This window comes from Papaver somniferum, chromosome 10 (genome assembly GCF_003573695.1).
Source record: "Papaver somniferum cultivar HN1 chromosome 10, ASM357369v1, whole genome shotgun sequence".
In the NCBI taxonomy this organism is placed as follows: Eukaryota; Viridiplantae; Streptophyta; class Magnoliopsida; order Ranunculales; family Papaveraceae; genus Papaver; species Papaver somniferum.
This window is the reverse complement of record NC_039367.1, coordinates 160055802-160079235: the sequence shown is the minus strand read 5'-3', so window position 1 is coordinate 160079235 and position 23434 is coordinate 160055802. Positions and strand designations below refer to the sequence as shown.

Here is a 23434-nt window from a genome sequence, read left to right as displayed (position 1 = left end):
CCCCCCCCCCCCCCACCCCATATACCAAGGTAGACTCCAAATAGTGTGCATTAGAAATCCTTCTTTGCCTTTCCAAAACTTCACAAGGGCCATAAACACCAGAAAATAACCAATTGAAGTTGTCTATAAGATCTCTGAACTGAATGTTTATACTAAAAGTACCTACAATATGAGATTCCATACTTACTATATTAGGGTTCCATATGACAAGTATCCCACCAGAACGACCGATAGAGTCCAAAGAAACCCAATTATGAGCTCTCCCTCCCCAATCAGCGCAAGACTCTAAAAGTGTCTCTTGAAAGACAATAATGACAACCCCTCTTCTTTTAGAGTTTCTCAAACTCTTTATATTCCATGAAATGATGTTCAACATGATAAACAAAATAACAAGACAGAACCCAGAAGAAAACAATAAAACTTATCAATTATCTAGAGCCACCTGCTCTTGTTCCCTACATTCGAAATTGAAAGCAGCTAGGTTCTAAACGGCAGCATGCATCAAAATTTTTATAAACTCATAATCAGACTGTGGTAAACCCAATTGCATTGACACACCAACCTTCTTAATAAATTCAAAAGTTGTATGATATTTAGAATCTAGGAAATAGATTATCATTGCTTCTTTTTCAGGATCTGATAGAGCTTCCTTGAAAAATTCACCAGTTGGAGAGAAACGAGGGGTGTTGCTAAAGTTTCCATCACTGGACTGAGAGGATGAAGAAGGAGAAGGAATGGATACCACCAATTTAGGTTGCGATTCTGAATTGGTAATCGAGACAGCCCTACCATTGCAGTTGTGAGCAGTACACGGACATCCAATGCATTCACCAATTGAATCCCTAACAGCTTCCGGATTGAGTCTATTGTATAACCTTTCACGTTCAACGGAGGAATCAGAGGTATAATCATCCGCAAGAATTCCTGAATCACCACAGAGATAAGAACCATATTCTGAATTTTCAGACCCAGACGGAGAATCTGAAGAATAACAATCCAGTTTTTTTGTATTTCCCATCGAAATTGACGTAATAGTATTAGGGGGAAATTTTCCACCATTTTTAGCTTTAGCCCACTGCTCTGGGCCCAAAGACCTTGTAGAAGATCCCACGTCCCTAATTTGCCCGTTAATAATTTCTTCATTTCCAGCTATTGGTCTTGCTTTAGGTCTGTAGGAAAAACTGTGACTACACGAGTCTGAAGAATCTCGTGACTGATTCGAGTTTGCTTTTGACTTTCATTTGTCAGCACCAGACTGATGCTGTTGTTTACCCGTGTATGCAGATCCATCTGGCACTGGCTTATCATCTTTACCAGCAGATATTACAGGATCCAAAGATACCCCGCCATCAAGGCTACCTGCACCGGAAACCGGGTTGAAGACTTTGATACACTGCAGACCGTTATTGATATTTGAAGATTGATCTTTCGCCTTTTCAATCGAAGCCCTGAATGGTAAAGATTTGAAATTGACTTCTACAATTTTTTGGACATTGTCCACCGGGCCGCGAACTTTGAGCTCCATCAGAGAAAGATTCCAACCATTTCTCGTATCCTCCGAAACTTCAAGGAGACCACCACATTTTGATCCAATGGTTTCAAAAGTTTTTTGATTCCATAGAGAAAATGGAATTCCTCCGACTTCTATCCAACATGACTGAATTTTAAGCACTTCCTTCTCGGACAACACATTAAGTTTTGATGTCCATGGGGAGAATTTGAAGTTAAACCCATTAAAACTCCAACCAGATTTTGAAAGAAGCTCAGTCCTCATCTCTGAATTTGGAACTTTGAACAACGCTTTAGAATTCGAGAAAGGCTGAAGAAAGAATACCTCGTTCTTCTCCAAACACTTACCCAAATGCTTACCAATTAAATCCCAAGATACCATGTTAGCATCAGATGATAAAACCACCGTATGATTCCAGTTTTCCTTTTCAATAGGTAACACTTCAGTCTCCAATTTGGGTTTATTCCAAACAGATGGAGGGTTTGGGAAATGAACCGACGATGGTGAAGATTGAGGTTTCTGGATTGAAACTTCCTGAATCGGACTGAGTTGATTGATAATTGTTATAATTTGTTTCCATCCATTCCCCATATCACCTGCTGGGAAGTAGATATCTGCAGAATTTTCCCAAGCATTAGGACCAGATAATTTTATACATTCACCATTATTGTTTTTCCCCTTGTTACTGTTAACCACTCATCTGAATCGGTGAACTGCCAAATTTGTGATTTTGACCATGATTTGGTGATCTCCAATGGTAAGCCCTTTCGAAACCAACATAACCCCTTTTGATTAACCCATAGAGTAGAGAACCTATCATCCTTGGATTCAATAATTTGAAACTTTCCAGACTTACTCCCATACCCCTTTGTAAACGAAAAACCCTTAGCTTCGATCCAACAACAAATACCATTTTTCTTAAGAAAAGAACGAGAGTTACATGATCTATAAGTTTTCCTACTCTTCACCGTCTTCCATCCATCTTCATCACTCTGAGAAAACAAGCTGGTCTTCATTGAAGCTACCTAAAACAAACAGCTGAGTCGACTCCTAAACGATTGCCCGATCCACGCTCTCACCTCTCTCCTCCTCAGATAAGAAATCACTTTACCTCCAACTTGAATACGAAGACTCATCAGGCGACTTCCATGGCCTCTCTGAAGAAACCTGCTTACCAGACTCATATGTGGTTGATCTCGAACGTGGATGCCTCTGTTTTGAAGACGCATGGTTACTGATGGGTGTGTGGATCTGAGAAGCTGATGTTCTAATAGACGCAACGCGGTATTTGGCAAGGCCTGGCTCTGAACGGTTTCCATACCCACTAGGTGTAGCTGGAGGACCAAATGCGGAACTGGTCTTAGCATAACTCAAGCCTTGTTTAACAGATGAATTCCTATAATATATGAAATCAAGAGATCAATAACCAGGTTAACCAGAAAAGAAGAAGAAACTAAAAAATATAAGATGATAATAACAACAATTCTTACCTTTTTTCATAAAACAACATATACGCTTGTGACTGAAGGACCTGTTGTAAAGAAACTTCACGAACAACCAGATCATCTAAACAATAGGTGAAATCTTTGTTATCTTCTTCACTACCTCCACTTTTATCGCCTCTCACATACGCAAAACAGTGGCCTGTATCCACTGATCCCTCGTGCACCACAACACCGATGAGGTGATATTCAAGCTTATCACCCCCGACATACCTAAAAACAAAGATTGTACATAATATAAATTAAACAAATACAACCCACCTCACAAACACAAGCATTCTCAAATAAGTAGTACTAAACTGGAAACACTTCGACAGATATCAGTTATATATAACCACCAATTCCTTATCTAACATTTGAGTCCCTACCAATTGAATAATCATGGAAGGTGCTAAGGTCCTTCCATAATGGTGGAGATCTTAAGTATTTGACCTTGATGTATAATCTAGGTTTGGTATTTGCCTATTTTGTGTTAGAGGTCGAGCCAGAATGCCGGTTTTGGGGACAACTGTAGACTAAAGTGCAATTATCATTTTCGTATTTGTCTATGTTTTATGGGACTAAAGGCTTAGAACAAGAAGAAGAAGGAAAAAAAACAGACATGAAGAAGAAAAAATACCTGTCGTCCATGTATGCTCGTAGATCAAAGGTCTCCTCAAAGATAATATGGTCATTTATCTTCTTATTCTCCGCGTTAAACCTCTTTAAGCTAATTGTCAAAATCAAAGGAGCACGAATAACTCGAATACTTTTATTCCCACCCATGCAAGAACAACGATCACAGCGCCTACCAGGGAGAAATTCCAACTCTATATACTGGTCTAAGCAAGTAATTAAGGACACTGCGGCATCCTTATTGCCAACCATGGAAGCACGACTCAAGTCACCAGTAACAGGGATTGGTAGTAATATCTGTAGAAAAAGCTCGTCATGTTCATTAGTGTACCTACAGTTATACATAGGGCAAGATGTGGTATTCAAGACCTGGCCTCCAAAGATCGAATGCACCAAGAGATGAGGTGAATTCGGAAAGGTCTGAGCCAGATCTTCTTCTTCCTCTCGCAGTCTCTGAAGTAAGCAAACAAGAAACTCTTGGCTGTCTTGATCCTGACCATCGCCGAATTGGGGGGATTTGGCACAAAAGCAGTAGTACAAATTTCGAAAACGTTCGTCACAATCTGAGACCGGGGCAGACTTGTTTCGATGAACAGCTCCTTTATTGCTTTAGTGAGTGGTTTATCATAGTCATTCAGTTTCATGAAATGAACACGCAGGTGGGGAATGCACAGTAAGACCTGGATAACGGCACTGAAGAAGCAGTTCCTGTTAAAATTGTCGAAGCCACGGATGATGTAGGCGCCACTTTTTCGCACAGATTCAGGCTTTTTGTATTCGTAACTCTGAGGACATGAAATGGACAAAGATCAATTATGATTACAAACTGAGTTTAGGAAAACAACAAAGTGAGCAAATAAACCTCAAACATATGGAAAAACAAGAGATAAATTAGGAAAGTAGATTAGATAATTCAAAGAGGCAGAAAATTTAGCCAAAAATATAAAGAGGGTCAATCTGTTGGGATTGTTGAGATTAGGACAAATTCAAAAGCCTGGGACGAATCCAAGGTACAGAAGTTCAGAATAGATACTTTGGAATACAAGTTGAGTTTTTTATCCAGTAGAAACTACCAAAAGAAAAACTAGTTTATGCAAATTCATTAACTAACTTTTGTGAATCAACAGAAAGTTTGAACCTTTGATCTGTACTACCAGTTAGAGGAGTACTCTGATTGATAAAACTAATTTGATTTCTTACCAAGTTTGAGGGAGAGATGAGGAATGTGGGGATTTAGGTTTACAAAAATGTTATACATAATATTATGAAATTGAAACAAGATTATTGAAAGAGAATATTAAGATTATTAATTTCATCATATTAAGATTAATCCTCCTACACTCATAACAAGAGGAATGCAGAGATTATTGAATAACAATAAGATCTGTGAATTAAGGAATTACCTTGGGTTGTTGACATTGACATTCTCTGATTGACTCTGCATAAGCTTTGACATCATGTAATTCTTTTCTTAATCCTGAAATCTCCCGTCGTATTGATTCCACATCTCCATTATCATCTCCCTAGTCACACACAGACACAGAGAAGAATAGTTTCTTTTAGAAAGGAGTTCTAGATTTGCGATGGTGAACTTGACGCCCATCCCTTAGGATTTTGAAAATATCCTAAGCGATTTTAGGCGCAGGCCCAAAAAAAATAATATTTTTATTGTCAGGTTCATAATTAATTTTAGGTACTGTGACACTCATAATTATATGAAATTATTAAAAATGTCTGCATGACAGATTATGCATCCGCATGACGGGTTATGCATCAGGGGTATAATTGGCAGTTCAATTTGGACATAACATATCTAAAAATCCGCGCCTTGGAATTTTACAAATTTTATGTCGTTGGAAATCTTTTTAAAAGAGCTACGCAACGAGTACAAATAAGAATATCAAATTTTTGTTTTTCACGAAAAAATCGGAGGTGATCGTCATTTTAGGCAAAATTTTCGAAAACTTGATATATAACCATTATGCAGCCACCAAAAAAGATGCATAACACATTCTGCAGACGCATAACGAATTATGCAACCATTTTGTCCACTACATAACAAATTATGCATTTGGATAACAAAGTTATCCATCTACAACAAGTTATGTAACCATTGTTTTGGTTGATTTTAGTGCGTACATAAAAAATTGATGCATAATGCAGTATGCATCCATATTTACGGATGCATATCAGGTTATGCATCTATTTTCTCGATGCATAAAAGATTGTGCAACAATTTCTCGATGCATAATGCATTATGCAGTCGTATTTTCGGATGCATAACAGGTTATGCATCCATTTTCACGACTGCATAACATGTTATGTAGATATTATTGTAGGTGCATGACAAGTTATGCAGCCTTATTTTTTGTTGGTTTCAATACTAAGAAAAAAGTAACTACATAACGTGTTATGCAACCGTTTTCTGGACTGCATAACAAGTTATGCAAAAAAAATAAAGCTGCAAAACGTGTTATGCAACCAATTTCGAGAATGTATAACAAGTTATGCAACAAATTTTGTAGATGCACAACCTGTTATGCATCACTATTCACAACTCCATTTTCTTTTAAATGCACGTCACACACACACCAAACCCATTTACATTTCCATCTCCTTTGCCTTGCCACTGCAGCATCCTTTTAGCTCAGAAAGTAGTATTTAATTGTTTGATGACGCAACATGTAACAACACAAGCAACTGACAGTTCAAATAACCCACTTCATGAGAAGTCTAAAAAAAATAAAAACATTGAAGCAAGGCCTGCAAGCACATAACAGCCTTGGTATACTTGTCTTTCTCCACCCAACCTGTAATCAGAGCTTCCAATCTTCTTAAGCATAGTTCAAATGGAAAATATATCATTTTGAACGTAAAGCTTCCTTATGGCGTCGGCATTAAATGGAAGATATGACGGGAAAATCATTCCAGCATTATGAATTCTGGTTATTGATAAACACAACTATTATGTATAACATTAGTCCCATTTAATCATGATAAACATTTCCAAGCACTGCGACCAAAGGTATATGGTGTATTTGTTTAGATCGGAAATATAACATGGAGTCCACACCCCATAATCCGTAAGAATTGGACTTCTCATGTGCTTTAAGTTATAAACAAATGAATTTTAAGTTAATTGGTACGAGAATCAAGAAATGACATACTAACTAATCTAATGCAATTGATAAACCTATGAACTGCTCAATATTTAAAAAAAAAAAATCGTCAGGAATCCATCTTACTAACATAAAAATTGAATCAAAGAAGGAACAAACGAGATCAATGTAAATATATTACCTTTGGATTGGATGTCCTGATTTCATATGAATATCCATCATATTTCCGTCTGAAGAGTCAAAATTAAAAATTCTCTAAATAATTCAACACCTCCTTGTAACCATGATATCGTTGATTATCTCTCTGACTATAATCGTCTTTGGTTACAAATGAATAATTTCAGAAACCTATGACTCTCTTTGGAAGAGATTTATACTAACTGGCATGAAACTATGTTGCGGGATGGGATTAATCTTTATGGATTTCATTGTTTGGATCGTAAACCTAATAGACAGGTCTAAAAAAAAAATCCTAAAAATGTTAAAATTGAATAAGAAGATCAAATCTGAAAGAACCGATGAAAAGAAAGAACGATGATGAAAGATCTGGATATCCCAGTCACGTTTCTCCTCTTAACTCTCGGTCTCTTCAAAATTTATTTCCATAAGAAAAACAAAAACAGAATTTTAGAAAATCTGGATTTGTGAGAAATTTATTCAAAAAAATGGGTGCGCGCGTGAAGTTTTACGTCTTGAGTTTCGTAGTGGAGAAATCTCACAAAATGGGTCTTACAGTAGTTTTCACTATCCATATTGGTTATTGATAGCCCGGTAATTTACCTTTCCATAATGTCCCTCCTCAAGACGTCGTTCTTCATCATGGCAGTCTTTAACTTCGGGTCTGCTGCTGAACCAACCTAATACACATAGAGCTTCCACAATATCACTAGTGGTTTAGGAAGGTAAAAAATCAAATATGCATATATTCACAAAGATAAGATAAAATAAATAAATGAGGGTAAACTTAAATTTACCGTGCACAATAGGATGAATATAAGGACTGCAAGTGATACCAAGGACACCAGTACTCCATGATCATGAGTCGTAAACAATGTTAAAGTAGAGATATAATAGCATGTCGCTAGGCCATCCATTACGCCCATTTCATCTTTTTCCCAAATACCACGCAAATAGTAGCCACCAAAGAAATGGAGAAGGCTCCATACCAAAAGAGCACCCAAACACTCGAAAGGTAAAGTAGAATAATGGAGAAGTTCATTACAAAATTGGATATGGTCCATGGTCGGACTCTTTTATCGACGACGCTATTCTTGAGCCACTTCACAATCATGTACATGCAGCAGTAGTTGTTGGAGAAGTATTGAATTGCAGAAGCGTTAGCATCAATCAACGCTATGGTAAGTAAACATCCACATAAGACGCGGAAAGCAATAAGTAGTCCAGGGTTGGTGAGTAGTCCATACATCAGAATGGGGATATCAATCCAGCATGCTAAGAAGAGTGGTAATGAGGTTAATACATTCAACACAGTGTTCGAAGTGGCCAGTTGAGCCAGTTTTACCAACCGATCCCATGTTGTCTTCAGGGGAAGCCAGGTTTCTGGAGGGAATATCGTTTGTAGATACGGAAGCAAGTAGAAAGAGATGATACCCCATTTTCTTTGGATGATTTTTTAAGGGACCATGATTTTTTTTTGGGAACCATGGTCTTATTAGGCCATCTTCCTTATAGTTATAAGGGGTGTCTTAGAACATTGAAATGACTAACCTATACTTGACCTAATTAATTTAAAACCAACACAATAACCACCTCTCTATATATATATATAACCACCATCACCTCCCACCACCGCCGATTACCACCAATCACCAATTACCACCACCACCACCCACCACCGCCGATTACCACCACCACCAACAACAACCACCGATTGCCACCACCGCCCACCACCGCCGATTATCACCACCACCACCTCCAATTATCACCACCAACAACCACCGATTACCACCACCACCTCCGATTACCACCACCACCACTATATATATAGCTTAATTTAATACATTAACAAAGATATTTTCACAAGCCCATTACTTGTCATTCGATTTTGGTTGAATAAATGAGAACTAATCATCAAAATGAGTTGAAAATGGAAGTTGCAGAGAGGTTTAATGGAGTTTTTTTTCAGTAAAAAGTTCGGTTATCACAAATTATTAGAATAATACAAGTCCATAAGTTCGGTTCGTTCGCAAAATTATTAAGTTTTCTTTGTAACCGAACTCTATCTATAAGCCCAGTTCGGTTGATTCGCAAAATATGTTAAAGTTTGCGAACCAGCCGAACTTCTAACACTAGGTTACTTTTAACCTGAAGTTCGGTTGGGAACTTGGTTGCGTTGAAGTTTGCGAACTAACCGAACACACAAGATGTACTCAAATAAATTGTCAAGTTCAAAGTTCGGTTACGTACCATTTTATCCTAGGTAACCGAACATTGCATTGTACAACCAAAACCTCCATTAACGAGCGAGTTTGGTAACCTGCGTGTTTGGAAAACGTAACCGAACTACACTTTCAGGTGTGTTCGGTTACATGTTCTTGACATATAGTAACCGAACTACACTTTCAGATATGTTCGGTTACATGTTGTTGACATATGGTTAACCGAACTGGCCCAAATTTACATAAAAAATTTCATTTTTTTGAAAGTTTGGAGCAATTCAACCAACATTATCTAAGTTTGAAGCATACATGGGTACCCAAATACCCTTCCTCCAGTTGTATTTGGTAAAATCCATCGTTTTTCATGTTTTCCTTCTTCATCTTCTCTAACTTTACTCTCTCAATAATTCTACTTATTTAAAAAAAAAAAACTCATCTGATTTTTTAATATCACTAATTATCTTTAAGTTAATCATCTCACTAATCATTACACTAACTATTATTAACACTAGCTAATCATCATCCAAAATTAATCAGGAGGGTGTTAAGTATTAATATAAATATCTAGATAAAGAATGACCTAGATTTACTTCTTATGTCTTTACCCAAAATAAAATCATGGTCCCCCAAGAAAAATCATGGTCCCAAAAGATCATTCTTTTCTTTTCCCATCAAGTGGATGGTTAGTGGTAGACATTTCCAACAAAGCCCAGATAATCTGTATAGGCCCAGACAAATAAGGTGTCAAATTTAAGAGTACTAACAATTCTAAAGTACTGAAATAAGCAACAACAGGAAATAAAAAACAACTAATATTCAGGCACTAATAAATATAGGAATAATATATCTTCATTGTCCTACGATTTACTCAAAGTAGGGTCAAAGTAAAAAATTGAGCTCAACGATTCCTTGAGTGACTCATTGAGTCGTTGATTGACACAGTAGTTTGTAATCCGATACGCTCAAAATCACATCGAGACCAACATTGACAGACAAATCAACAAAGTTGATTGTAAAATCGTATGCAACAATCCTTTGTTTACTTAGGTATAACAACTCTGAAAAAAAACCACCAACAGAACAAACAAATTCATGAAATGAAGAATGGAAATCCCTATTTCTATAGAATCAGTAATAAATTATTCCCTCCGTCCTAAATTATTAGTCCGCTTTGACTAAGTCAAGATATTAAGGAGATCAGAAAAATATACAAAAATACCCCTATTAAATGATATATTATTACTAAAATTAAAAGAAGCATATGGAGCATGTAAGAAAAATATATTGATAATTATGAAATTTATAGAAATATTTAAATAGAAGATAAAAAAAAAATCTTTATGGATTGATTTAGTAGATTTGTTTCCTGTTAGGAAGATATCATTTAATATTTAGATTGGTGATATTTAAAATAATTTTATAATTGTAAAACTTTGAAGGACATATCTGAGAGTTTGACTAAAAAATATGATTATAAATAGAAGCTGGAAAGTATTTAAAATAATAGATTGGTGATATTTAAAATAATTTTATAATTGTAAAACTTTGAAGGACATATCTGAGAGTTTGACTAAAAAATATGATTATAAATAGAAGCTGGAAAGTATTTTAGGATAGACGAAAATAGAATAGAGGACAGAAATTTTAGGACAGAGGGATTAATGAATAAAAATGGGTTTCGGAGTTTATAGTGCTCACCGCTGGAAGATGATGATGATGATTTAAGAGTCTATGCTTAAACTTGTTTCCAGCTTTGAATTAGAATTTCTGAAGAAGAAAAAGAAGAAGAAAGCCGAAATACAGCTCACATTGAAAATAATATCTATAATCTCCTTTCTCGACTGAAAACTCTTTTCTCTCTTTTGCTTAGAGGTGATAGTGGTTTTGAGAAAACATTTCTCTTCTGTGGAGACCTGATGGTGGTTTTCAGAAAGAATCTAGTAGAAAAGAAAGAAAACGTGAATTCAGGGAGGTGATATGCTTAATTTCTAGTGTGCCCTTGTGAAGGTACAAGGCCGTTGAAACCATTTCCACGTTCCTGTGAAGCAGTATATTCCGTGGGTCCCACTACTAATTCCATATAACAGACTAAATATTTTTATTTTATTTTTATGCCATTTCCAAATATCACTATCACCTCTAAGCACCTCTAAGCAAAAGAGAGAAAAGAGTTTTCAGACTAAATATTTTTATGCCATGGCATATTAGGAAAACGAGCTGAAATATGCCATTTCCAAATAACAGGCTAAATATTTTTATTTTATTTTTATTTTCTTTAACAGACTAAATATTTGGGTTTGAGATTCTTTTCTAGCCATATGGGTTGATCCGGATAAGTTTCTCCAATGTTCACTTTTATATGTTCAGAAAATTACAACTATCACAACATAATTTTTAGAAATTTGCAGTTATCACTAATCCATCGATGAGAAAATACCAATTATCACCGTATAATGTTTAGAAATTTGCAATTATCACTATTCAGTATTCAAAAATTATAATTATTTAGCAAATTGCAATTATCACTCCCGAAAATTACAGTTATCACAACATACAAAGTTTAGTGGATACTACTTATTTTCTTGAGAACACATGTTTTTGTAGAAAAGTATGATGCATCTGGAATTCAAACTCTTGTCCACAACTTTCTAATGCGTATACAAGACGGTATGCAAGAGCTGTTCATTCCGATATTTCTATCGTCACTGGATATTGTTGCCATTTCAGCTTTGGTGATCACCATTGGAGATACTATAATTCCTTTAATACTAAAAGCATAATAGATATGAATCCCCTTCAAAGTACTATTTCGATACTACTATTTTTCGTCACATGCTTAGATAATGAATCCCCTTCGAAGTGAATAATAGCTCCAACACTCCCTCCACGACCTGGTAAAAAATTTAAATTAAAAGATGTCAGCACAATCATAAAAAGCTTTGTCTGTGAAAATTAACAGCTTGATTGATTCGTTTTAAAAGTATCCTCTTTGCATGAAGATATTCTAGCAATCATATAAAAACGAAATGAAGGAATATATAGGTTAACAGACGTAATGATTGATGCGTGAAACCTACACTCTAACTTCCAACACACCTTGACCAGCCCAAATCCTTTACGATTACAGATGGCACAGATGGCGTAAATGAAGAAATAGAGTTTTCCTTAATATGATGCTCCCGTGATTTTTTTGCTGGTAAAAAAAAGTCAAAACCCAAAAACACTGGCAGCTGATTTAAATCCTCGGCATGTTGATCTCCTCAACTAAGAGGATATAAATGATGACGAAAAGACTTGTGTAGATGGTGACAATGAGAATAGTGAGTAAGAAAGGACGGTGATGAAGAACCTCCTGTAATTGCTATCACTGGTCGTTTTCAAGGATGGGGATAAGGAACCTCCTGTAACTTCTAAAAAGAGAAATAATTGTTTGTTTTGATATGCTAGATGAAGGGGAAGATGGTTTAAAGAAGAAACTTCCCATAAAGAACGCCCACTAAAACGCCCATTAATTGACCATAATCCAAATCAACGATTTTTTAATAATAATAATTTTCTAAATAATAAATAACTGATTAAGGCTAAGTAAGTCCATTTGAAAATGTGGGATTATGGATCTAATCTAAAACTGCCAATCTTAACGGCAGATCGTCTGTTATGGGCTATACATATATACAATCTTAATAACACGTTTCTAGAAGAGAGAGACACCGAATTTGGGTTCCACAGAAATTTTCACTTTATTTATTATAAGTTATTATTATTTTTCCATGATTGCCCTTCTTGATAAGTCATAGATTCTAACAGGGAGGCAGTCAATTGAGATTTATATATACTTTCATAGATTTTTTATTTGAGTGGCTCCTGGAGATTCTCCAAAAATATAGAGATTTCTAGTGATTCTCTGATAGTATATTAGAGTCTTTGTGACTTGTAGAGACAAAATATTGATATTCACAAAGAGTTTATGTGATTTGTAGAGACAAAAAAAATGAATAATATCCGATCAAAACTTCAAAACATCTACCAGTTACTTTATTATGCACTTCATAATCTAAATAAAAGTACCATGAATACCTAGCAAAATAGTTGTTTATTGTCAAAATAAATCTCCTTGTTGCCTTATGCCTATGTTTTCATTTTTTTTACTTCACTCATCCCACATTCATTTTATTTTTTATGCAATCTCGCCGCAAGTTTACTCCGCAAATGGCCCGTTACTTGTTCATCAACTCAAACAAATAAAAAAAAACACCAATTTTTTTTTTGCTTCCTACTCTCAAAAACAAATATTCCCCAAGTTTTCAAGTCTCCAGAAATATCACCTGTTGATGAGAGATTTCTGCCATGCCTATTTTCTTAAAAAAGTCTTTCCAAATCTCTGAAACAATAAATCAATGACTTTCAATTCTCATTCGAATAACAAGGATGTTGGAGTGACTCTTATGAAATCCTAATCCAATAACATGGAGTTTCAGAGAGTTTAAATGACTTAAAAAAAGTCTCTAACCAATAACAAGACACATTAGGAGACTCACTAAAAGTCTCAATGGACTAACAATAGATTTGAAAACTCTCTGAAAGTCATTTGAAATCTCATTTGACTAACCCCAGGTAATTCTCTAAACAAAACATCGACCATCTCCCCAACATTGACAATCTCCCTAACCTCCTCAGCTGCCGACGAAACCACCCGCAAAGTTGCTAATCTCCCACCGCCACCATCTTTTTCTAAATGTGCAACTCATAACCACTAATTTCATTAATTTGAAGAATGAGTATACCTCTGTACACCATTTTCAAGTTCCTCTTTTTAAACCTGCAAGTCTGTGGTCGCCATTGCTACCGAAAATAAATTCATCTCACAACATTTTGTTACCTCACATCATTTTGTTTTTTGAATGAAATGTCTAGCAAGGTCAAGATTGACTGTCGGACAAGATCAACCACTATACATGAGTGAATTAGATACCAAAATATTTGCATCAAAATGTAGTTTAGTTATGAATGAATACCCCTCCGTCAATGAAGTCAATTTTGTGTAGACTAGTAGGACCTTCGTATCAGACTAGTTATGTATCAACTAATTTGATTCTCCAAAAACCAGTAGAAACCAATTTCTAATGGCAAATTCATGGGTAGAGTCTAGAAGCTCCTGATTCTGTACAAGCTGGGAGCAACTTTGAACCAAGAAATTTGATTTCTACCCACTTCTAATCACATAACAGATAATTTACTTCTCTAGACGTTCACAAAAAACCAAATCTGTATTTTTCATGTTCACAAACTTCTTTCGCAAATTTTGAAACCCAACTTTTCTTCCCATACATATGCCAGAGAATTTGAGATAAACAAATCTAAATCCAACCCATTTTGCATCAACCTCAAATGGATCTTCAATCCTTCAATAAACAACAACAATCAAGCACAAGACCCAATTACAAATGGGTAAGTAAAATTACAGCTACAGACGAAAAAAGAGTGAATGATTTCAACTGTTAATTAAGAACTCACCCGAGTTCACTTTTTCTTCGAAACTCATATCTTCCGTTCATAACAACTACTATTTCGAATGGAATTCAATCGAGAGTTCATTTTGATTTTTGTAATCCCAGTGGTGATAGTGGAGTAATATTGACAGAAAAATATGACAAGATGTTACCGAGAAACATAAGAAGAGTCAAAACAAAATTGTTTTTGGTAGGGATAAACTAGGAAAATAACTTTTTTTTCTTTTATTAAAAAATTAATAACTATTATATTTAGTTTCTATAAATTTTAATTTAATATGGAATAGGATTTAGTTGGTAAACAAGCTGGGCACCGACCCTTTAAAAATGGAAAATAAAAATAGTATGGTCAAACATGATTTTTAACAGTCAACTGTTGATTTGGGTACCAACCCTTAATATTTCAAATATTGGATACCAAAACTATGTATTGGACATTTATTGGGTATCAAACATTAAATATCTCATATTTTATTGGTAGAAAAGACACATAAATCTGTCTGATACATTCATGCAATCAGGTTTCCTAAGCATTCACCAATCCGAAACATTTCCAGTTAATTGCGGCATATCTCTCTTTTTTTTTTTCCTTTTTGCAAATCAGTTTATTTAGGGAATGAAGATCTCAAGCACTAGCTAAAGGAGCACAAACATGGCTTTACCAAAATCAGTGTTGGTTATTGTAACACACGCAGTACAAGTGATGAACCCTAGATTCTCTCCCGCTACGGCAACTCGGGTACAAAATAGAAACAGTATTCCAGAAGAAAGTTGTTTAATTGTCTTTGGAAGTGGTGTAGAGAATGAACCGATTTCAAATTCTTTGCATGCATAAAACCATCTGGATACGCTACTACGATGTGTTTTGTTGTATTCTCTCGTTACTTATTACTCCCTTCGTCCTAAATTATTAGTCCGGTTTGACTAAGTCAAGATATTAAGGAGACCGGAGAAGTGTACAAAACTACCCGTATTAAATGATATATTATTACTAAATTAAAAGGAGTATATGGAGTATGTATTTGAGAGTTTGACTAAAAAATATGACTAAACAGAAACGGGACAGTATTTTAGGACAGACGAAAATAGAATAGAGGACAGAAATTTTAGGACAGAGAGAGTAAATAGGAAACATCCAGACAAGAACGGAAGATGCTGCAATTCGGTCAAATCAATTGACGAGGAACGCTTTGAGAAGTACTTGTGTGCTTTATGGAAATTGTACTAGCAATATTATTATTTTTTGAAGGAACAAGGGGCTAAACAGAGCCCCTAGAGAAATGATATTAATAAAATGTCAACAAGTGACACAAATTCATACATCATCAACAAAGAATAGTAAAAAATACATTTAATGAGAGTCCCTAATACAAAAGATCTATCACACATTAAAAGTATTGAGTACATATAAATAGAAAACATATGTTTTCTGAGGGATGGTTTTTGAAACTCTTTCCAACCATTTGGATAACTTCTTCAAATCTTGATGTTCCCATACCAAGGAGTAATAAGCACATAACATCATAATCACGATTAATTAGAACCGGTAGCCATGGATCTTGTATCGAGTTGTAGAGACCTACGTCACGCCGGAGGAAATCGTTGTCAACAATATACATGAACATACCATCACATGTTAATGCTTAGGAAACAAAAATAATAATGCATTCTAAAATCTTAAATTCAGAAATTCATCTTAAGGTGAACAAAAAAATCTTTCAATGACTTCTTAGTTTTTCTACTTTGTCCTTTCGATACAAGAACGATCAAAGAATGTGTCTGATCACAACAAAGAAACGAAAGCGATGAATATACAAAAACAATCAAGAATATAATAAATGTAAGAAAGCTCGACTAAGTGGTAGAAGTATAAAATTCGATACAAATTCATCTTAAGGTGAACAAAAAAATCTTTAAATGACTTCATAGTTTTTCTACTTTGTCCTTTCGATACAAGAACGATCAAAGAATGTGTCTGATCACAAAAAAGAAACGAAAGTGATGAATATACAAGAACGATCAAGAATATAATAAATGTAAGAAAGCTCGACTAAGTGGTAGAAGTATAAAATTCGATACAAATTCATCTTAAGGTGAAAAAAAAAATCAATAAATGACTTCTTAGTTTTTCTATTTTGTCCTTTCGATACAAGAACGATCGAAGAATGTGTCTGATCACAACAAAGAAACGAAAGTGATGAATATACAAGAACGATCAAGAATATAATAAATGTAAGAAAATTCGACTAAGTGGTAGAAGTATAAAATTCGATACAAATTCTTGCATAAAAGTCGAAATCCTTATAATATGGAAGCAACGGGACGGGTATGGGACGGGGACGTTGAATCTCATCCCCGCCCCATCCCGTAACTTAGGTTTCAGGTATTACCCATACCCAACCCCATCACCTTTGTGCGGTTAAAACCCCACCCAAACGAGACGGATACCCAGGGAAATGGGTTTGAGAGGGGCAAATAACCATCCCTACGTTTTGGACACTAAATAGGCATAGCCGGCGGCAAATACACGATTTCCGTACAAAATCGGAAAACTCATCAGAAACAAACAGATTTATAAATGCGGCTAACTGAAAGTATCTGTAGGACCCACTTTCCATTTTTGTTCCGATCCACAAGTGCATATCATTACCTAGTACAAAAAAAGAAAAATCATTTTCAAAACTCATTCATTATTACTAAAGGCACCTGGTTTATTAAGAAAGGTTTGTCCTCACGTGCCGCAGCCATTTGATGAGGTCACTATAGAATACTCCTAAATAAGAAAAGAATAAAGATTTGTTGTCTCATGGACCCCGTCATTCTACTGACGGCCTTTACGAGACAGGTATTTGAGAGGCCCACTGAGGTTCCCAAGCAGATATAATATGATGATTTGCTCTTTGGTGTATCGAATGACGTAGGGGTCCTGATGTCAGATGCCTGTCACGTGTAATTACACATAGGATGCGCTTAACCACTTGCACCGGACTTATGCCACAATTTGCATTCCTTTTTACAAGTCCACTCGAAATAAGAGAAAAAAAAACACTCTAGCAATCCATAATGATTCTGCAAGCAAGCTTAATAAGAAAATCATAAATGTAGTTGAAAAAAAATATTTATATATTAATATATAAGATTAACCTAAACAGTATATAAAATTAACCTAAACAGAGAACATATCGTGTTCGGTCGTGTGAATTTGTAGCCCAAACTTAAAGATCACCGTGTCAAAGAAACATAAAGAACAAATGAATATATCTTGATATTCGTAAAAATGAAGAAAAAGAAATGAGCAGACAATTTAGTGTATTTCATGATATGTCTCTGCAAAATGTTTGCGATAGCAAATTCAGATCATAATGTATATTCCTTTTATTTCAAAAAGATAAGTTTATCTCATTCTAATTTGTAAATTAGACATACTCCCTTTGTATTTATTTTATTGACGAAGAAGAGGTATTCTCTTAAAAGTACAAGATAACCCCTTTAAAATTTCACAGCCGCACACTCCTCAAGATATGACCATTAAGCATAAGTTCAAAAAAACTCTCCCCCATTCGATGTCATTCCCGAAAGAACAACAAGAGCGACCTTATTCCAGAGATAAGGATTTATTGGATTTTATAAACCCTACAAGGAGATTTGATTTAAGAACCAATCATTGAAGTTTCTCATGAGATCGTGTTACTAAACAAAAATAGAACTATCTCATGGTAACAATACACAATATGTAATCATGAAGATCAAGTATTGTGATCATCTCTTCTAAGATACAAACTTGTATAAACAAGACTTGATATGCTTAGAAGGAAGAATAAACTTTTCATTAAGGACTTACACCAAGAATGGTTACCAAAAGTGTATGAAAAAGTTTCTTTGACAATAAAAACGAAGATCCATGGATTTGATAATTGCTTCTAACCTGTTATATTTAAGAATTTTCAATCACAAATCAAGTTAGGTAATTAAGACTCTTACACGTGGTATCTAACCATATTCTTCTTAACCATAACTAGTTCAATTGACTTCAGACGAACTAGTTAGAGAGTTGTTCAATTGTAAGGAAATCTCATGTACTACACAAGACACAATTGAAGCAAAGATGATTTGATTCACTTGAATCGGTTCATGAACTTTATATCCACGGTTTGCAAAAGCATTCCTTAGTCTTTATAAGTTTAAGTTCAGAAATCATATTTAGATATATAACCTTCTTAAGTTCGCAGATTGGGTTCGCGGACTTAAGTTACCGGACAGAGTTTACAAACTCCAACAGAAATTCTCGGGTTTGAGAACTTCGCCGGTTCAAGGACTGGGTTCGCGGAATTGGCTCACGTAAGTAGTTTGTCAACTCCAGCAGAAATTCTCGGATTTGAGAACTTCGGCAGTTTGCGAACTGAGTTCGCGGACTTGGCACTTTCCATACTTCCGGTTCTCTTGATCAATAAAGTTCGAGAACTTTGGTTCAAGGGATAGGACTTATTAGGAGTGCACAACGGTCGGTTCGGATCGGTTTTCATCTCTACCGATCATAGAACCATACAGGTCGGGTTTTTTCCCAGCTGCACTAACTAATGGTAAATTTGTAGATCGGTTCGGTTGTGAACCGCCCGATCCAGACTCGATTCAGTACGGTTCGGTAGCGGTTTACCGATTTAATATAAATCGGGCAGAGTTGGATCGGGTAAACCGAAAACCCAGCCCGACCCGACCATTCCCAGTTTCAGTTTTACACTGGAATACTTGTTCCCTGACCTGTTTAAGCAGTATGTCAATGATACAAACATACTTAATATGTGAAAACTGAAGACTTTACTTTCTGTAACAGTAAAAACTAAAAAGAAATTTGCTAATAATAATAATAAATTCAATAATCTACTGAAAAATCTCTTAACCGAACTGTAATCTCAAGCAAATTGATAGCAAGACAAAAATAAAACCAATCAACTGTTTTGATACTTCTGTAAGAATAAAGAATGAATGAATAAAGAATGAACGAACGATATCACTAAGGTTTTATTCTTCAACTAATATGCAAACTCCAGGTATTCTTCAGCTAATGTGTAAGTGAAACTCCAATAGGATAGATTATTCCATAGTTTCTTCCAAGTAGCACCTGCAACAAACAACAAGAGGAAAAATACACAAGTATGAAGTCGAATGATTGTCCATACTTCAGGCAATTACATAACATCAGAAACATACCATTCATCAAATACCATTAGTTGTCATTAGCTCCCTCTATCAATCTTCTGCAGTCACGGGGCCTAGGATATCTACAAGAAAAGTAAACTCTAATTAGATTCAAAATCAAAACAAAAAGTTATAATTAACACAAACACAAAAAAGATAGAAATACCTGTCTCAATCTCTTCAGCATTATCAACTGCAAAGCTTGATACATCAATATTCAGAGGTGTGCGCAACCAGTTCTGTGTTAGAATCAGGGCCTGAACTGTCCTAGGAGATAAAGAGCTCCGAAATGGGTCAAGGACACGCTTCCCTGTACTAAAAGCTGATTCAGAAGCAACCGAAGAGACGGGGATAGCAAGAATGTCCCTTGCGATATAGGACAAAACTGTATACTTGGAAGCATTGTTCTTCCACCAACCCAACAAGTCAAACTGGGGGTAGCATTCTCGCATACATCAGCTAAGTACCTTTCCACCTCAGACCTTCCTTCGATACTAACACTTTCCATTCTGCGTTTCTCTAGCCTCCCTTTCAACAGAGCCTCCATGATGTCCAACGAATCCACACCTGCCTCAACCATTTCAGTGTCTTGTGCAATACTGGTTGCTTCATTATCAACTAAATAACGTAGATTGTACTCGTTGAAAAGTCTCTCCAAGTCCTTCTTCACACAGTCCCTCAACTCAGCAACCCTTTCCAAATCATCCTTGCACAAGATCTCAAGCCTGAAATTCAATCCAACTTCCTTTTGGCGAGGATCAAGCAGTACAACAATAAAAAGGAAAGGGTTCATAGCCTCATATGACCCCCAGTACTTCATATAATTGTCAGTCATCAGCAGCAGTTGCGTCAACATTCTGTTGTGCGACATTTGTGGTTGTAGGAGGAGGCAGTTCGCTAGCATCAGAAGCCTGCATCAAAGTTCAACAAAAAAATTCATCAATCCACTAACAACAAATACATTTCCAAGTTCATTATACAAGTACTAAGATAAAAATATAATAGTAACAACAGGTATCGGCAGATTGGGGTTCAGATCAAATAAAACAGACAAGAGTATTAAAGGTTTGATCAGAATTTACAATCTTATCAAGTGTGTCCAGTTTCATATACAAGGGCGTGAAGCAGTACATGCAAATAATTTCTAAACAAAAAGTTAAGAAAAAAGAAAATGATACATAAGAAATACATACCACAATAGCAGGGGTTGATGCTGGAGTTGATTGATCCACATCCATAGTCACAACTGAATCCAAAATAGCAACTGAAGGAAACATAAGACATCACTGTTAGTTCCCCATTAAATTGGCAAAAAATCATAATCAGACAACACAACAAGAAATGATCCATAAGAAATATTGTCCCTAGTGAAAGACAAACTAAATTAACACACACCCAAAGTAAAAAATGAGGCCATTTAGATATTCACAGTCACATGCATGTGAAAAATCAAATGATTATATATACCATACAGAGCAAAATCATCTTTTTATTGATGTTCTCCTTCTTCAAAAAAAAATAGAGAAAAATTCACCCATAAGAGATAATAATTAATCAAAACACAAAATTATACAAAATAAATCGAAATCAAACTAAACCCCACTAATAAGAGTGCCTCAATTAACAGTAGCTAAATCAAAATCAAACTAATCCAAACCCCAATTAACAGTCAAATCAAAAAGAAATAAAAAAACCAATCAAAATCCAACAAAACCCCAATTGACAGTACCTAAATCAACTGTAATCAATCAACAAATCAGTAAAAAATCAATAAAAGAAAATTAAATTCAAACTAAACCCTAGTTAACAATATCTAAATCTTAATCAATCAAAAAAAATCAATATCAAACTAAACCCTAATTAACAGTACCTAAATCAATCATAATCTATCAACAAATCATTAATAAGAGTGCATAAAGATCAATCAATAAGCTTTTGTTCCTTACCTGGAGCTGAAGAATCCATTTGATTATCGACTAAAATCAACACCTACAAATGATGGTGGTGAAGTAGTAAAAACTGAAAAAGTAACGGAAAGGTTAAAGAGGAGATGAAAATGGAGAATCGCCTCCTCTTCTGCAGCCTAGAGAATAAAGAAAATGGATGAAAGAATAATGAAAAAAGAATCGTGTAGAACGAGGTAGGGTTTGGTGTATTATGCTAGGTATTTATATGTGGGGTACCAGGGTTTCTCAGCCATAGATATATTTGAAAAACAAGATAAAACATGGAATCTAGGAATTTAACAACTTCCTTGAAACTTTCAATAACTGCTCCATACCTTTTTAAGATGTTATCCCTTGTTGAACTCTTGTCTGGGAGATCCTTCATAATAGTACTTGTTTCTTTATTGGTCTTCTTTGGTACCCATTTCTGAGCAGCTTTTGGAGCAACATATTTCTTTTTCTCCCCAATATAATTATGAAACTTCTTGGGGGAATATTGAAGGAACTGATATTATGAGACTCAGTTTTTCACCAGTTTGGAACATCAGATACTTTACTTTTGGAGCTTTCCAGGATTTCCTCTTTTCGCCATCCGTGGTTGGTAGAGATACTTTACTTATGTCAGCCATGGAAGGTTTTGGTTGAGAAGATTCTTTAGCTTTGACAAATTTTACCTCTTTGCAAATACTAGGAGAGTTTATTCCTTCATAGCCCAATCCTCGTGTATCACGAAGAATTCTACATGTGTTGGACCCGGAAGTGTGTCTAAATTTGATGCGATGGAAACGGGCCTACAGTAATACCGCAAGTGCACGGTTGTCGGTTGTAGCTCGTGCAAGTACGGGTCGATCCACAGAGATCGGGTGTGTTTCGGAAATGTGTTTTAGCTAATTGGGTTCCTAAGTTTGCTTTGGGATTAGAAGCCCTTCGGAAACTGTTGGGCTTGAGTACTAATGGGTATGAATGCCCTTTGGAAGTGTTGGGCTTAATGGGTTTGGTTTTTGGCAATGAAATACTTTAGGTCTTGGGCCTGTGAAATGAACTGAATCTTGGACTCAGTTAGTTTGGTCTTTAAATGGGCTTTGGGCCTTAAACTTAGGCTTTTGATTAAGCCTAAATTGGATTGGGTCTTAACCTTAACCTAAACTGGGCTTTGAGCCTTAGTGAAATGGGCCTCAGTAAACTAGACCTTGGGCTTTTGGTTTTAAACAAATGGGCTTTGGTTAAGCCCACAGGTTGGCTGAATAGGGCTTCAGTTTGAGTTGAGCTTTGGGCTTTGACAGTGAACCAGATTGGGCTCAGCTGGCTTTGGCAGGCAGCAGGAGCTAACAGGACTGCACAACAGAAGGGCAGCTGCAGGAGAAAGGAAAGCAGCACCAGGTAGCAGGCCTAGCAGCAACAGAAGAAAGAGGGGAGGCAGTGCAGCAGCTGCAGGAGAAGGAAAGCAGCAGCAGCAACTAGTGATGCAGCAGGAACTGCAGGAAGGCAGCAGCAGCTGCAAGGGGAGAAAAGCAGCAGCAACCTGGCAAGACTGCAACAGCAGCAGCAGCAGTAACCTAGGCAGAGGCACACAGCAGCAGGAGCAAGAGAGTTGCAGCAATAGAAGTGAAGTGGCAACACCAGGTAGCAACAGCTGC

At 35.9% G+C, this 23434-nt stretch overlaps 2 protein-coding genes across 4 annotated transcripts; both read right to left on the bottom strand.

Moving 5' to 3' along the window:
* Positions 1 to 408: 408 nt before the first annotated feature.
* Positions 409 to 5243, bottom strand: LOC113317832 (ubiquitin carboxyl-terminal hydrolase 16-like). 3 transcript variants are annotated; one of them, XM_026565955.1, is made up of 4 exons: positions 5031 to 5243; positions 3632 to 4412; positions 3001 to 3225; positions 409 to 2906 (listed from the first exon to the last, which is right to left on the bottom strand). In XM_026565955.1, the coding sequence occupies exon 4, from the start codon at positions 2099 to 2101 to the stop codon at positions 1238 to 1240; it is 864 nt and encodes a 287-aa protein (XP_026421740.1). In that variant the 5' UTR covers positions 2102 to 2906; positions 3001 to 3225; positions 3632 to 4412; positions 5031 to 5243; the 3' UTR covers positions 409 to 1237. The 3 variants fall into 2 exon arrangements, with proteins under 3 accessions (XP_026421740.1, XP_026421742.1, XP_026421741.1); XM_026565956.1 differs by having other exon boundaries at positions 409 to 2844.
* Positions 5244 to 19620: 14377 nt separating this feature from the next.
* Positions 19621 to 21909, bottom strand: LOC113317415. Its single transcript, XM_026565532.1, has 4 exons — positions 21798 to 21909; positions 21045 to 21115; positions 20018 to 20762; positions 19621 to 19934 (listed from the first exon to the last, which is right to left on the bottom strand). The coding sequence occupies exons 2-3, from the start codon at positions 21083 to 21085 to the stop codon at positions 20102 to 20104; spliced, it is 702 nt and encodes a 233-aa protein (XP_026421317.1). The 5' UTR covers positions 21086 to 21115; positions 21798 to 21909; the 3' UTR covers positions 19621 to 19934; positions 20018 to 20101.
* Positions 21910 to 23434: the final 1525 nt, after the last annotated feature.

Bases quoted from the DNA above. Each gene is read 5' to 3' on its own strand.
- LOC113317832 (XM_026565955.1), bottom strand. From the start codon at position 2,101: ATGGGGAATGGATGGAAACAAATTATAACAATTATCAATCAACTCAGT.
- LOC113317415 (XM_026565532.1), bottom strand. From the start codon at position 21,085: ATGTGGATCAATCAACTCCAGCATCAACCCCTGCTATTGTG. The intron at 20,763-21,044 runs GTATGTATTTCT...ACTTTGATGCAG, and splicing joins CATCAACCCCTGCTATTGTG to GCTTCTGATGCTAGCGAACT.